Below are 14,403 nucleotides of genomic sequence, written 5' to 3'. Positions count from 1 at the left end.
CATGATATTTGTCTCTGAGTGACAAACCATATGGAGTGGCTGTGGCAGAAGTCCAGAGCTGAGATGATCTGTCTGAAGAACTTTCGGGCCTCTTTAGGTGTTAACCGGCCCTTCTTCACCAGGTAGTCGAAAAGCTCCCCACCAGACACATGCTCTAGCACCAGGTATCTGCAAAGGAAGACAGAGGACAAAGGTGAGTGACAGGAAAGCTTCTGAAACCCCTAAATACCAGTAAATCAAGGAACTGTCACTACTGCAGTGAATTATACATTAGTATAAATCACTACATTCATCCCATTAATTCCATTTTTAGAAGAAGCTTTTTATTTTACATCATCGGTTTATGTTGTAATGGTTCAATATACTAACCCTGCCCTGACAGAAAGCCATTCATAGACTGCTCACTAACAATGCCCAATACACTAACACTAATGTACTCAAAGCAAATACAACCCACAACCATAATCAGCAACAAAGTTGTGCCATATATCTAGATAGTGCGTTCCTGAAAGCACGGTCTTCAAGCTGTTCTTTTCTATTGTTTTTTGTTTGTTTGTTGAGAAGTTGAACACATTTCCGAGATCTAAAGCTGGACTCCAAAAACCAAACCAAAAATAATTTGACAATGTTCCAAAGAGTGATATGTGTTTGGCTTTTTCAGTCTTCAAGTAGAACCATAAATGTTCGGCGTGTGGTCATGTGACCTTAGAGGAGAATCCAAGACATTCGGCACTCCTTGGTCCCCAAGTAGTTCTTCAAAGCTTTGAGCTGTTTTTGGGTTTATTATCCTGCTGTAGTACAAATCCTCCTAGACAAAGACGGAAACCAGAGAACAACACACGTCTGAAAATTTGAGCCATTGCTTATCTTTGACCAGGTTGGAATTGGTGCAGTAAAGTAAGTAAATTTTGGCATCAACGGTTGAAGGTTGAGGTTGTGTGTAAATGTCTGTGTGCTATGCTCTACCCATGGGTCCTCCATGAATCTTCTCTGTAGAAAGGGTAAGAATGATAGCCGATATCACAATATTACATGGTGAGTAATATGCTAGAAACATGAGGCATTAATTTCTAACAGTTGGCTGCTAGTTGAGCTGTACCTGAACAAGTCATAGATTATTCAGACTGCTTGTGGTTACAATTTAAGAAATATGACCTCTAGTAAAAAAAAAACAGATCAAATGGTCAGAACCACTAATCTCGTTCAGTGCGACTGTTGCCTAGAAATTTAACAATCTGAAATATGTCTTCATTTCACCTGTCACATTTTTGGCAATAAAACAGTAAAACATAGAATCACAGATAGTAGTAGAATATGTTTCCCCTGTCATTTAGTGGACAAAAAAAATAAAAAGGCTGCCACAATTACATTAGCAAAGAACCACCAAATCATACAAGGCTTGGGTAACTGTACTTCCCACCTGAGTCCCTACACATCTTCTGCTTCATTTTTCCTCAAAATGAAAGAGGCATTATTGAAATAATTGGGTCATAAACTAAGGAGTATTTAGCTGCGACATGTTGAAGTCACCACAGTACATTGATACGCAACATAAATCCCTGAGAAAATCCCCAACCCATGTTGGTTTGTGTGCTTGTGGTTTTATCCATCTCCTGTGTTCATTTGTCTCAGAGACATCGCTGAGCCGGCTCCTCTTGCAGGCCCGTCTTCCCCGCGGCCTGATTTATTAGAAGATTAAGGGATCTGCTCAAGCATTTTACCCATCACAGCTATTTAAATTAGAAACACGTTCAGGCGTGATTTGTGAGTGTGAGAATTTCTATAGCAAACTGTTTGCATCCATGATGACCATCCGTCCCTGTCCTTGCAACATTAAGAAAACAAATTCCTGCTCCATTTGACAGCGGCACCTTTATCAATTATTGAACAGCATATTAAGCCATGCCACTGGAGCACAGCCGTCATATGCCCTAGATTAATGTATACTATAAAACACACACGAACGCTTGAGTCGCAGGGGGCAAGTTAAAGTGATGGGGACCAAAGAAGCATTTCATGCTTTAATCAAATCCCACAGCTCAAACTGCTACTCATATAAATGTTATACTGTTCTGCAGTGCTGTCAGCGGTTACTTAGACATGGTGTTTGGTTTATCAGTGCTGTTTGTCAGCCTATAAAGAGCAGTTGGAAATTAAATTTCTCCTAACATTTTACGTTAAGAACTATGACAGTGCGTATTTCTCTCTGTAGTCAAAGACAGTAAAACTGTTTCCAAGCTTACTTATGGAAAGCATTGCAGCCTTGGAGTTTTGTGGGTTTTGTCTGAATCAAGGAGGATGAGGTATGCTGCACAGGTGGTCAAACCCCTTTTTAGCCATGGTTATGATCTTACGAGAACAGGTGAATGCCTTAAAAAAATGTTTTTATTGTACTTTGGTTTCCTAAAAAGTTTGGGTGGCATTACCTCTGTTTATGTTGTGCTGTTGAACATGCAGTGTCCAAGAAAACATTTTTTCTGGCCAGTAGGTCAGTGGGCCAGGACAGTTTTACAGAGCTCATGTAGAAAAAAACTTTGCATATAAACATTTGTAAGGAAAATGCATTTTTGGGTTGAGCAGCAGAGTCGAGTATGTGGGTTGCGCCCATGAAAAATTTGCCAAATCTTCTCTGTCAATGCCAAACAGCTTATTCTGCTGCTGACTCTTGTGTTGAGGTGTTGACAGCCAGGCTTGTCATCGTTGGAGGCAATCTCAATGCAGAGAGATATTGAGCTTAGACTCTGCAATCAGTGGCAATCCCATATCTCCACAGTCTGGGACTGAACTATCGTCCAATATGACAACGCTCGACCCCACAGAGAGAGGTTTAGCAGAGACTACCTGCAGAATTTGCGAGTGGAGAGGATGGGATGGCCTGCCTGCAGTCCTGACCTCAACCCCATTAAACACTTGTGGGTTCATCTTGGACGTCCTGTTCACAACTGCACTGGCTGACTTGTGACAAATGCTGGTTGAAGAATGGGATGCCATCCCACAGCAGTGTGTGACCAAGCTGGTGACCAGCATGAGGAGGAGGTGCCAGGCTGTTGTGGCTGTTTATTAAATGAATAAATTGTTAAATTGCTAATGTTTCTTCAGACTTCAATCATCCAACCCAATAAATGACAAGAGTCAGCAGCAGAATAAGCAGTTTGGCATTGGCACAGAAAATTTGTTCTTCATGGGTGCAACCCACATACTCAACCTACAAATGCATTTTCCTTACAAATGTGGCTCCATTTAAGGGAAATAAACAGGCTTTCTGATGTCATGAGTATTGTTACAACAAAGAAATAATTGACCAAATAAAAATTTATTTACTTTTTGTGCTAATTTTATTTACTGACCCTAATTTTTTTTTCATTACTGTGTATAATAATGGGCATCTGGCATGTTAATATTAACAATACAGCAAAATACATTACTGTAGATTTTTATTTTATATATGTAATCCTGATTGCCAAACTGTTAATAACTAAGTAAGTAAAGCTTAATAAATGTAGTAGAGTATACCCCATGTCTTACTTTAGACACAGCCTTGCATTCTGCAAGGACAACAGTTGCTATCAGTTCGCAGAAATGTTTACAAGAAATCTAACAAATTTAAAGCAAAACATGCAATGAGGTTTTTGTTTTAGCTTATTCTTAATTGAATTACTTTGTCACTGTGTAATATTAACTGGTGGTAACAGGAGCAACTTAAAAGAAAGACTCAGTTTGAACTTGTGTTTAGTTCTCATTTATTTTAGTTTTTTTGTTGTTTTTGACTTCATGCTCATCAGTCTGTTTTCTTTTAAACTTTTGATAGTGTAAGTTAAAGTTCTTATAGAAAAATATACTCACAGGTATTTCTTATTTTCATAGACGTCATGCAGCTTTAAAACATGAGGATGCTCTATGAGTTTCAGAATGGCTATCTCCCGCTCCACCTGAAGACAAACACAAACAAAAGACAAAAAAGGTGGAAGCAAACAATCAGATGTTAATCTCCTCTTCAGAATAAAAATAACAACACTCAGCAAGATTACACAGAGGCATACAGAGAGTATCTCTTATATTATTATATTACCAAGAGGCCCTGCAGGGATTCACACTCAGGTTGTTTGTTGCTTGCTGAAAACCCCTCACACGTGGTACCAGTATAGCTCACCAAGTTGAACAAGCGAACAATGTGCCATAAGACAAAGGACTGGGTTTGAATCTCCCTAAACCACTGGCTCAGTATCCTCTCCCTGCTCTCAAGCTGTTCTGTCATAGTGAACTTGTAAAGTTCACACACTTGTAAAGCTCATTGTCCTGTTGTCAGGAGGCTGCCATGTTAAAAGACTGAAGCTTTAACACAAATACTGTATGTTTGAGCCACCAGTGGCTGGATAATCAAAGTAAGGTCTGACACGTGCAGCAGCAACAAATCAGAACAGTTTGTGTTTTTCATATCAAGCTGCTATGATACAAAGAAAAACTGCTGACCACAAAAACACCAAAATAAAACAGCCTGGAGAGAGAGAAGCTTGCAGTATAAGGATGACATCAATTGACAGATAAAACAGTTAATAAATAATTGCATATTTCATGTACACACCAGAATGCTTGTGAATTACCCATGATTTATCTAACATTTCATGAATATAACTGAGATATTACAGAGATGATTGTATTCATACATGTTATAAAGAAGTGGTACTGGCGATCCAAAAATAACCATACTTCTGTAACAGTTGTGATAAACACCTGCAGACATAACACAATTTATTAAACTGTACGTCATCTTTGCCATTCTTCACGAGGTCTCATGAGAGGTGGAATGGCTACAAACTGCCAGACATTTGAGGATGTTTCTTTATTGATTTATGGAGAACTGTGGGAGCAGAAATGGCCTACATGTGATTACAAATCTTAACAATAAAATTCTCTATGATTATTTTTATTTTTGGACTTACACAGTTTGAGTCATTTAAAAAATAAAAAAAAAAGAACAAATATTACTTTTGCTTTATGTAACAAATGCAAACAATGAAAAACACAGGAAAAGGTAGGGAAGCCATTTAGGATGCCACTAAGATGCACTTCCTGCACCAGTGAGAAAGCAAACATTAATGTCCAAACATCAGCCACCTCATACAGTTTGAATACAGATGTGAGTCATCTGCCTGATTTCTCACACACACACACACACACACACACACACACACACACACACACACACACACACACACACACACACACACACACACACACACACACAGATATTGGAAGCATCATTGTGTGATGCTGTATAATGGTCTCGTTTAACTAATCATTCAGACATCTGGATCTTCTTCATCCTTCTGTCCTTCTTCTTTGTTGCTACTAATAGTTGTATTATTAAGTTGTATTATTCCACAACTGAGAAAAATATGTCAGCTTGAATTTTATAAATCTATTATTTCCTCCTGTTTGAGTGATGTTTTATTAAAAAAAAAAAATACATTGCCCAGTCCTTTCATGATGAAGCTGTTCTAACAGAGACTCACACAGCAGGAAAGTATAAAATAACAGATTCTGTGACAAGAGATCAGCTTTAAATCATTCTTGCCTGCAGGTGAGCATCATGAAATGATGCAGTAGTTGTACAGATGCTGCCCAGAGCTGTTTCACTGCTAACCTGACTGCTGTGCTCAGGATTTACTGCCAGTTGGCACCTCAGCAGGCCGGAGGGTAAACTGAGTTTAGACCTCTGTGCTGCAGAAAATAAAAGCATAGCAGTAGTTTCTCACTGGACACCAACAGTTCAATATCTTATTAAACATCTCAGAGCTATTTATGTTTGCCGTGCTAATGTAAATTCTGTGGATAGAGGGCTAAATTAGGAATGAAAGTGACGTCAAGTCAGAAAATTTTGAGCACAAACAATCGAGTCTGACAGCAGGAAACTTTCCAGCCTTTGGTGCATAGAAGACTTATTCCACAGGAAGAAAACCACCAAAGGATGGTGTGCAGGGATACGTGTCTAAAAAAGATCTGCAGGGTCTTTTAAGTCAAGTTATTATTTTTCTGTCATTTTTGTGTCAGTGAATCATTAACATTTGATTCTTTTAATATTTGGCAAATAAGTTTAAATCGATTAAGTAAGAAAAACATGTTTCTGTGATTAAAGATGACAACAAACCATTTTATAAGGTAAATATTCCTGACTACTCTCAGAGACCTCAGTGTGTCAGTATGTCAGGGTCCAGCTTGATTACACTGTGGACACCTGTAAATCAGCCTGACCTGCACAAAAAACTGATTATCAATTGCATTAGCTATGTTATCAATATTGACAAGCAGATCAGTTTTATGTGTTTATGCGTTTAAAACAAAAAATACACACAGTGATGAAGTTGTCGTGGGAATCTACGCTAAACCGCTGACATGTCCTATTGATTTCAGATTCTTGTCACGACTGTGCTTTAAGCAGCACAACACAGAAATGCCATCAGTCATCCATCACTCACTCTGTCCTCATGACACTTTTCCTGCTCTTTATGTGTCAACAAGCTGGCCTGAAATAGGAGTGATCCTCTGGTGCTCCTGCTTAGGGCTGATGTGACAAAGGACAGAGGACACCAGAAAATGGAATTTCTTTTCTATCAAAGTCGCCACTGGTCAAAGTGCTGTCACAGCGAGCGGTGGTGGCTGGAACAAATAAATGATAAAAAAAATTACCTTTAATCTTTGGACCATTTGCTTCCCAGACCACAGTAACTTCTCCCTTTACTCTTGTTATCTCCTCTCCCAAAGCCGGTGAGAAAGGCAACACGTTTCTATTTATATCACCAGGTTAATTTCTCAAGGCTCGTGGCATCTTTTCTGGCTTCTGAGGCAAAAATCCTTTGATCTTAAAATCTTGAGCTGTATTGACAAAATAAAAATCAAAAGAAATATTCAAACGATAACATATGACCCAATAAAATACCTAATCATTTTGCCCTCCACTCAGCATTGTTCAGCTACACACATCTGATGATCTGATACCATTCAAGGTGGGAATGTGAGCCAGTAAAAAGAGTAAAAGAAGGCAAGAACTTATGCAGAAAAAAACTCTTAGAACAAATGTGTACTCCAAGAGTGTTTCACATTTGGTCTCTCTCTTATACCTGAAAGGAAACCAGGAATAATTAGTATTTTTTTTTTTTTTTTTTTTGGAGGGGGGGGGCACATATGCAAATAGATGCATTTAAAGAAAACTCAGCTGAGACCAGCTCTCTACAAAAAATTGTCCATGAGCTCATGCGTTTATTAACAGTAAAATAACAATGTCCTGATATGATAGAGGTCAAGGTTCAAATCTATTAACAAATGATTTAACTGTAAAGCCAGAAATATTTGAGCTCTGTAGTATGATCAAAAAATGGACTGCACAACACCAGAAGTGAAAGAGAAATATTGGACAACACTGAATGGACTTTTAAATGTTAAAAACAACCAAAGTTTTCATCACAGGGAGCCATGCTGACAAAGTACAGAGGAGGTTTGGAATGAAGAGGGATGATTTTGATGCACTGTGACTGTCCTAAGGCCCATAATCATCAAAATTAGAAGGAGGAGATTTAAGGAGAAAATAAAATGCTGATGCAATGCCCTCCTTTGATGGTCATAGGGTCTGTCTAAATTAATATAAAATGCAATCAAGTTTCCTAAATTTATTTGCACTTGCAAAAAAAGAACTTATTTGAGTCATTTCTAGGAGAAAGGGTTACCTTCCTTGTTGGTGCTGAAAACGTACTTTGAAAAAAAAGAATCATGAACTGAAATTTGCAATACCAGTGTTCAGAACCTCTGCCTGCACATCTTCTTTTAACCACCCAATTACCACACAGACTCTCACTGCAAATGAGGTTACCAGAAGGACGAATCCATTTTGGTAAGTTGTTGGCTGTTAGGGAAGTGTCATCTCATCCATTTGTCTATAAAACAAATCAACCATTAAAACCACCAGCATTAAAACTGCCTGCTTGGGTGCCAGGGTGACTCAGTGGATGAGCAGGTGACCACCTGACAACATGCTTGAGGTGCGGGCTGCCCAGGTTCACGTCTGACCTGTGGGCCTTTCCTGCATGTCTTCCCTTGTATCTCTCTTCACTCTGCACTATCTAATAAAGGCAAAAAGGCCAAACAAACAAACAAAAGAACTGCCTGCTTAATAATGTGTCCCTCTTGTGCTGCCATAACAGCTCTGACCATTGAGAGCATGAACCCAGGACCCCTGGGCTTGTCCTGGGACTAGTACTGGCAAATTTTCCATCAGATCCTTTCAGTTCTGTGGGATATGAAGTGGGGTCCCAGTGGATCAGGCTTGTTCTGACCCATCGCATCAATGCTTGTTTGGATTGGCATCTGATGTGTTGGGAGGCTGGGCCAATGCCATGAACTCATTGTTGTTCCCAAAGCCGCTCCTGTCATGCTAGGTGAGGCTGCAGCAACCGGGGTGTGCCACTGCCATCAGAGGTGTGCTTAGTTTGCAACAATGTTTAGGTAAGAGGTACTGTACATGTCAGCGTGAGGGGTGTTATATAGGTGTTATATCTTTCACCTGTCAGTAGTTTTAACATTATGATAAGCACAGTTTGGGTTACCAGGTGTACATGTTCCCACCTTCAGGTGCATAGTGGCTGCAGGTGCAGCACATCAGCCCATCCTCCTGCTACTACATTTAATTAGCCTCATTTTCATCTCCTCACACAATTGTGCACACACTGTAGCATGGCAGAGGCTAATTAAACTCATGTTCAAGGCAAACAGACACTGAACCTCGGCCATCCCCATGTGAGCTATGATGCTGACATTTATTAAGCTCAATTACCACCCATATGGTTTTTTAATGTGTAGTAATAAAGTGTGAAGGCATGCAGAGAAGACTGGGGTAGGGTGGGAGAAAAGCGAGTGGTAACACAGGTGAAACACTGTTACTGTGATCTTGTCTGAGACCTGTCTATCCTTCACCCACTGTCCCTCACTCACGTTAATTATCTCCGCCTCATCCTCTGGGTTGAGGCGAATTAGTAGCAATGTCTCCAGCTTTGTTCAGTGTCATTAAAAAGGCATTAACATATAAGCTTTTATCAAGTTGGTGCACGCATAATGCAGCTTATAAGAGACAAAGAAGTGTGGGCTTTAAGTTGAATTAACCTTTGGATTAATGATACATTAACATAAATACATTATTGTTTAAGAATAAATTTATATATTGGACCACTGTCAGTGAGAGTATCTCTGATACTGTTATCTGATACTGATATCAGGGTTACTGTTGTTTGCATCCAGAGTTAAGGTTCAGTGTTTGGTTTATGAAGCAAGGTTAAAGTCAGCTGTCTGGGTGGCTATTCAAAGATGAAACAATAATAATAATAATAATAATGATGATATAGTTGTTTTCAAACCATATCCTTATCTGGAAGCCAGAATTTAAAAAAAATATATTGAAAAAAAAGGGTCTTGTGTGTTGATTTGGTGATTATCAGTCATTCCAACAATGCTGGTATTTCTAACCACTTCAAAAAGCACCTCTTATGCTCATTTCTAACTCTGTATTTTTATTCTGGGACTTCAGTGGAGTAGCTTTCCATGACTCATAGTTCAAAAATAGTTGCTATTTATCACATACTGGGCTTTGATGCAGTCCGTCAATTCATCTACTGTCTGAAACAAGCTGCCACTCTCCCTTTGAGCTAACTTTACTCCTACTGGCTATTCCTCACAAAGAGAAGGTTTGAACAGCAGCTGAGCAGAGTTTCTGTGGTCACAGCCAGAGCTGTGTGTGCTCTCAATGACATAATATACTGTAGATCCAACAGTAGAAAAAAACTATTGCAGTCTGAGGGTCTTGACTTACAGGGAGTACTTGTGCGCTGACCATGTTATGTTGCCCATGTTTAATATGAGCAATCTATCTATCTATCTATATATATAGATATAGATATAAATATATATAGATATGTATATCTATATATCTATATCCATCTATATCTATATATATATATATATATCTATATATATATATATCTATATATATATATATATATATATATATATATATATATATATATATATATATATATATATATATATATATAGATATATATATATATATAGATATCTATATATATATATAGATATATATATATATATAGATATCTATATATATATATAGATATATATATATATATAGATATCTATATATATATATATATATATATATATATATATATATATATATATATATATATATATATATATATATATACATATATATATATATAGGTTCTCCACAAACATGAGTGCAAGACTGTATGGGGCGACCATCGTCAGGCTAGGCTGGGGGTTGGGTTGGTCTTGGATAGCCAGCTATCTAAGACCAACTGAAGATCCACAGCACCACGGCATCACTGCGTCTAGACAGGATTCTGACTTAGAGATATTCAGTCATAATCATGCAGATGGTAGCTTCACCATTGCCTCTTTAGCCAAGCACACACACCAAATGTATGAACCTGTGGTTCTTTTCATACTGAGCAGGATTACTATTGCAACAACACATTATCAGTAGGGTAAAACTAACCAGTAACACAATGGTCTAAACCAGGGATCCTCAAATCCAGGCCTCGAGGTCTGGTGTCCTACACCTTTTAGATGTGTCTCTGCTTCAACACACCTGAGTCAAATATAGAAGTCATTAGCAGGACTCTGGAGAACTTGACTGCATAGTGAGGAGGTAATTCAGCCATTTGATTCAGGTGTGTTGGATCAGGGACACATCTAAAATCTGCAGGACACCGGACCTCAAGGCCTGGATTTGAGGATCCCTGGTCTAAACCCAGCTCACGTTCCCTATTAGTGGGTGAACAATCCAACACTTGGTGAATTCTGCTTCACAATTACAGTAAGAGCTGACACTGAAGGATCAAACAGTGATGTCACTATGCATGCTTGGCCACCACAAGCCAGTTATCCCTGGAACACTCGGGGAAGTTATCCCCAAACTAGAAGAGTGGCTTCAGCAGATTCCAGGAATGACATCCGAGATCTCTGAAGAAGAAGAACACAGTCCTGGGAACAGCAAAGATACTGCGCAGGACCCTCAAGCTCCTAAGTCTCTGGTAGAGGACCTATGCTTAGAGGACAAAAGATACGCAAATGACCTGGGAGAAAAGTCATGTGGAGCAAATGTTTAACATCGGAATAATTTTCATGGTGGAAGAAGAAAATTCACTGCAGTTATATTGACTAGTAAAATCCTCCTTTGTGCCCCCCTGACGTCACTGCAAAGTGGGGCATGATGGAAGACGTTTGAGAACCACTGGTATAGTAAATGTATTCTGTCACACAAACTTGTCTTCCCTCCTCTCATCCTATAATTCTTCTTCCAAATGCCTCATGGATCATTCCACAGAATGATGGTATTTAAGTTGTTTCAAGCCAGTTTTTCAACTGGCTATTCCCCTTAAGCATTAACGACATCTAAATATGTAAGCAATAAATAAACAAATCACCATTACATACCAATTTTATGAAGGGTTTTATGTGTTGCATTTACTTTTTTCTTTGGTACCAGATTGCAAACATGTTAATTTTATTGCAATTTTAACCACTGAGTCTGTGGGAGTGACTCACTTTCAGATTCAACTTCAAGTGGCCATTAGAGGAACTGCAGCTCTGGCACTTCCGGCTTCATTTTTCAGCTCCCAGGGTTGCAGCTTTCATTGACATGCCATTGTTCCATCGTTCTCTTGCTTTATTACCTGTCAGTTTCCTGAAAGATACCTTAAACGGCAATAAGCTCTGTGAGAGGTGGTTTGTCAGACTGTTACAAAAAGGAGTTAAAATATCCACCTGCCACAGGAAGAACACAAGATCAAAGATCTTTCAGCGATCACATTCCTACTAAAATGTCAATATTAAGAGCACATAGTGAAAATGAAAATTTGGCTCTGACATTGCAGCCGGGCAATCTCTTTGAAGATTTATGATGGTGCCAAATAAAGGCATGGCTCTGCTCTTGTTGGGTAAAAAGCATTTCTGCACTAAAGCATGCATTGATGAAAAAATGTGTGTTTGATGTTATCTTAACATTACCAACAGCTTAACCTAAATTTAGAAAATACACTGCCTTATTTATTTAACGAGGTAAATTGGAGTAAAAGTTTAATTCAGCAGCAGTTGGTGCAACTTACAGTTTGTGACAGCTTAATATTCTGTGTTTCTGTGCTAATTTACTGAAAAACTCACACTGGACTCGCACGTAGTGCTCCTGTGGTGAGCTCATCAGAGTCCCAGGGGTGTAAATGAGTTGGTTAATTCTCTCTTCACCTCTTCCTCTTTCCCTCCTTCCATCCGAGTTCAAAAATGTTTTTTATCTTCCCAAGATATCAAAATATCCCTGCTCCTCTTTCTGCCTAACAGACTACACATACAAACAACTTCACCAGCTAGTGTCTGTGTTGCTACACGTCTTTCTGTCCTCACATACCTACATGCCCATGTGTCCAAAACATCTGTCCTATCATCCTCTGACATATTATCTAGGACTAGATTTGACATACTGTACTACAATATGGAGATGTTTTATCCTTTATTCAATACAAGCAGATAGAGATCTGATCAGACCCAATGTTCAAATCAAGTCAATTCAAATCAAAGTTCATTTCTATAGGACATTTAAAGCAACCTTAGTTGACCAAGTGCTGTTCAGACCACACAACATTATGCATAACAGTCAACAATAAATATATACTAAAATAAAGAAAAGTCACTAAACTAAAGTTGTGTGGATGTCCAAGCTCCTTAACATATATGTGAGTATCTAGAAAGGCCAAAGGACTTTATACAGGAGACTTTGTGATACACAGTAGTCATTACTATCCAGACAGTACATTAACCCAATTAATCATCACGTCTTTTTCATTCCACAGTTTTTCTCACAACTGCATTACAGTTGTGCTTTTAAGTTAACATACGTTGGCAGAATTTGTAAAATGTGTATCTTGCTTTTAAGAAAGGCAAAACATATTACATAATTTTAATGGGATTCAAATAAACCACAAGGAATCACAGAATAGCCCAATCAAGAAAACACAGCAATAAAGAAAACAAATACATGGGTTGTATTGCATGAACTGACATATCCCCAAAGGGGCTCAATGACACCAAAGTCAGAGGACTGTAATGGCCACTCCACAACCCTCCCTTTTTTTTTTTTTGCTCTACCCACTCACTTTGCAGCTCGCAAAACATCAGAGAGCCACCTCCATTCTTCATGCGCTTACCACTGTAACCGTAAAGTTCAGTTTTGGTCTCATCACTCCAAATGACTTTGTTCCAGAAGTTCTGAGGCTTTTCTAGGTGCTGTCTGGCATACTGTAATCATGTTTTTTTTCATGGCATTGTTGAAGTAATGTCTTTTTTCTGGCAACCAACCACGCATCCCATTTTTGCCGAGCTGCCTCTTTATTGTGAATCTTGAAAAAGTCACACTACTTTCTTGCAGTGAGGCCTGCATTTCACCTGAGAGAGACTCTTGTTAGGAGTAACCGTCAGCATTTGGAAGTCTTAAGAGGTTAGAATACATCAGTGGTTTGTCAGCTAGAAACTGCAGGGCATGTCCTAGTTAGACGTTTTGTGTTTTGCACTTTGTTTCACTTTGCATTCACTTGCTGATTTGTTTCATTTTCAATGACTTTTGTATTTAAGCTCACTCACTGGTTAGGTTTAGCTACCAAAACTATTTAGGTTCAATTTCTGAAAAAAAAATACACACCCACACACACACACACACACACACACACACACACACACACACACACACACACACACACACACACACACACACACAGTGATGCCATAGTCACCTTTGAGACAGCAGAAGCTTTGTCAAAACACCAGTATTTGACACTTTGTAAACTAGAAATTATTCAATATAATATTATTTATATAGTGCCAAATCACAACAGCAGTCGCCTCAAGGTGCTTACATGACTCTAGAAAGGGTTTATTCTCTAAAAAAAATTCATAAATAACTGGGACCCATATTTTGGTTTTAAGAAGTGTTGGTGGGCAGCAAAGCACAACTAAATTTACCTCAGTGAGCGTTTAAATGAACAGAGTAGCTCACAGACAATGGAAATTTTTCTTCATGAAAATCCACATTTAGACAATGTTGCACATCAACCAGTGTCTTCAGTGCAAAGACACGGTATGAGAAAATAGCATGGAAGCTTTAACTCCTACTCTGCAGATAGGACTCAGTACTGCATAACCATTCAATGCAATTAAGTGTAATTTACCATAATCTTTATAATGGCTATAATAACAGATATAAATGGTGTGGCCATTTATATCTGAGGTTTATAAACAATTCTGGATCTACAGTGGAGATGGCAGGGTAAT

The 14,403-nt window shown here is 38.6% G+C and overlaps 1 protein-coding gene across 2 annotated transcripts in view; it reads right to left on the bottom strand.

Annotated features, from left to right (window-relative positions):
- LOC115776812 (serine/threonine-protein kinase BRSK2-like) overlaps window positions 1-14,403 on the bottom strand; it is a 162,504-nt gene that overhangs the window by 51,589 nt on the left and 96,512 nt on the right. For both annotated transcript variants that reach the window (XM_030724587.1, XM_030724588.1), the window contains exons 3-4: window positions 3,844-3,929; window positions 28-168 (exon numbers count right to left, since the gene is read on the bottom strand). In XM_030724587.1, the coding sequence (XP_030580447.1) occupies window positions 28-168; window positions 3,844-3,929 (227 nt within the window). The remainder of the gene's footprint in view (window positions 1-27; window positions 169-3,843; window positions 3,930-14,403) is intronic.

The sequence above is a fragment of the Archocentrus centrarchus genome, unplaced genomic scaffold, assembly GCF_007364275.1.
Source record: "Archocentrus centrarchus isolate MPI-CPG fArcCen1 unplaced genomic scaffold, fArcCen1 scaffold_37_ctg1, whole genome shotgun sequence".
Taxonomy (NCBI): Eukaryota; Metazoa; Chordata; class Actinopteri; order Cichliformes; family Cichlidae; genus Archocentrus; species Archocentrus centrarchus.
This window is presented reverse-complemented; position numbering and strand designations above follow the sequence as displayed.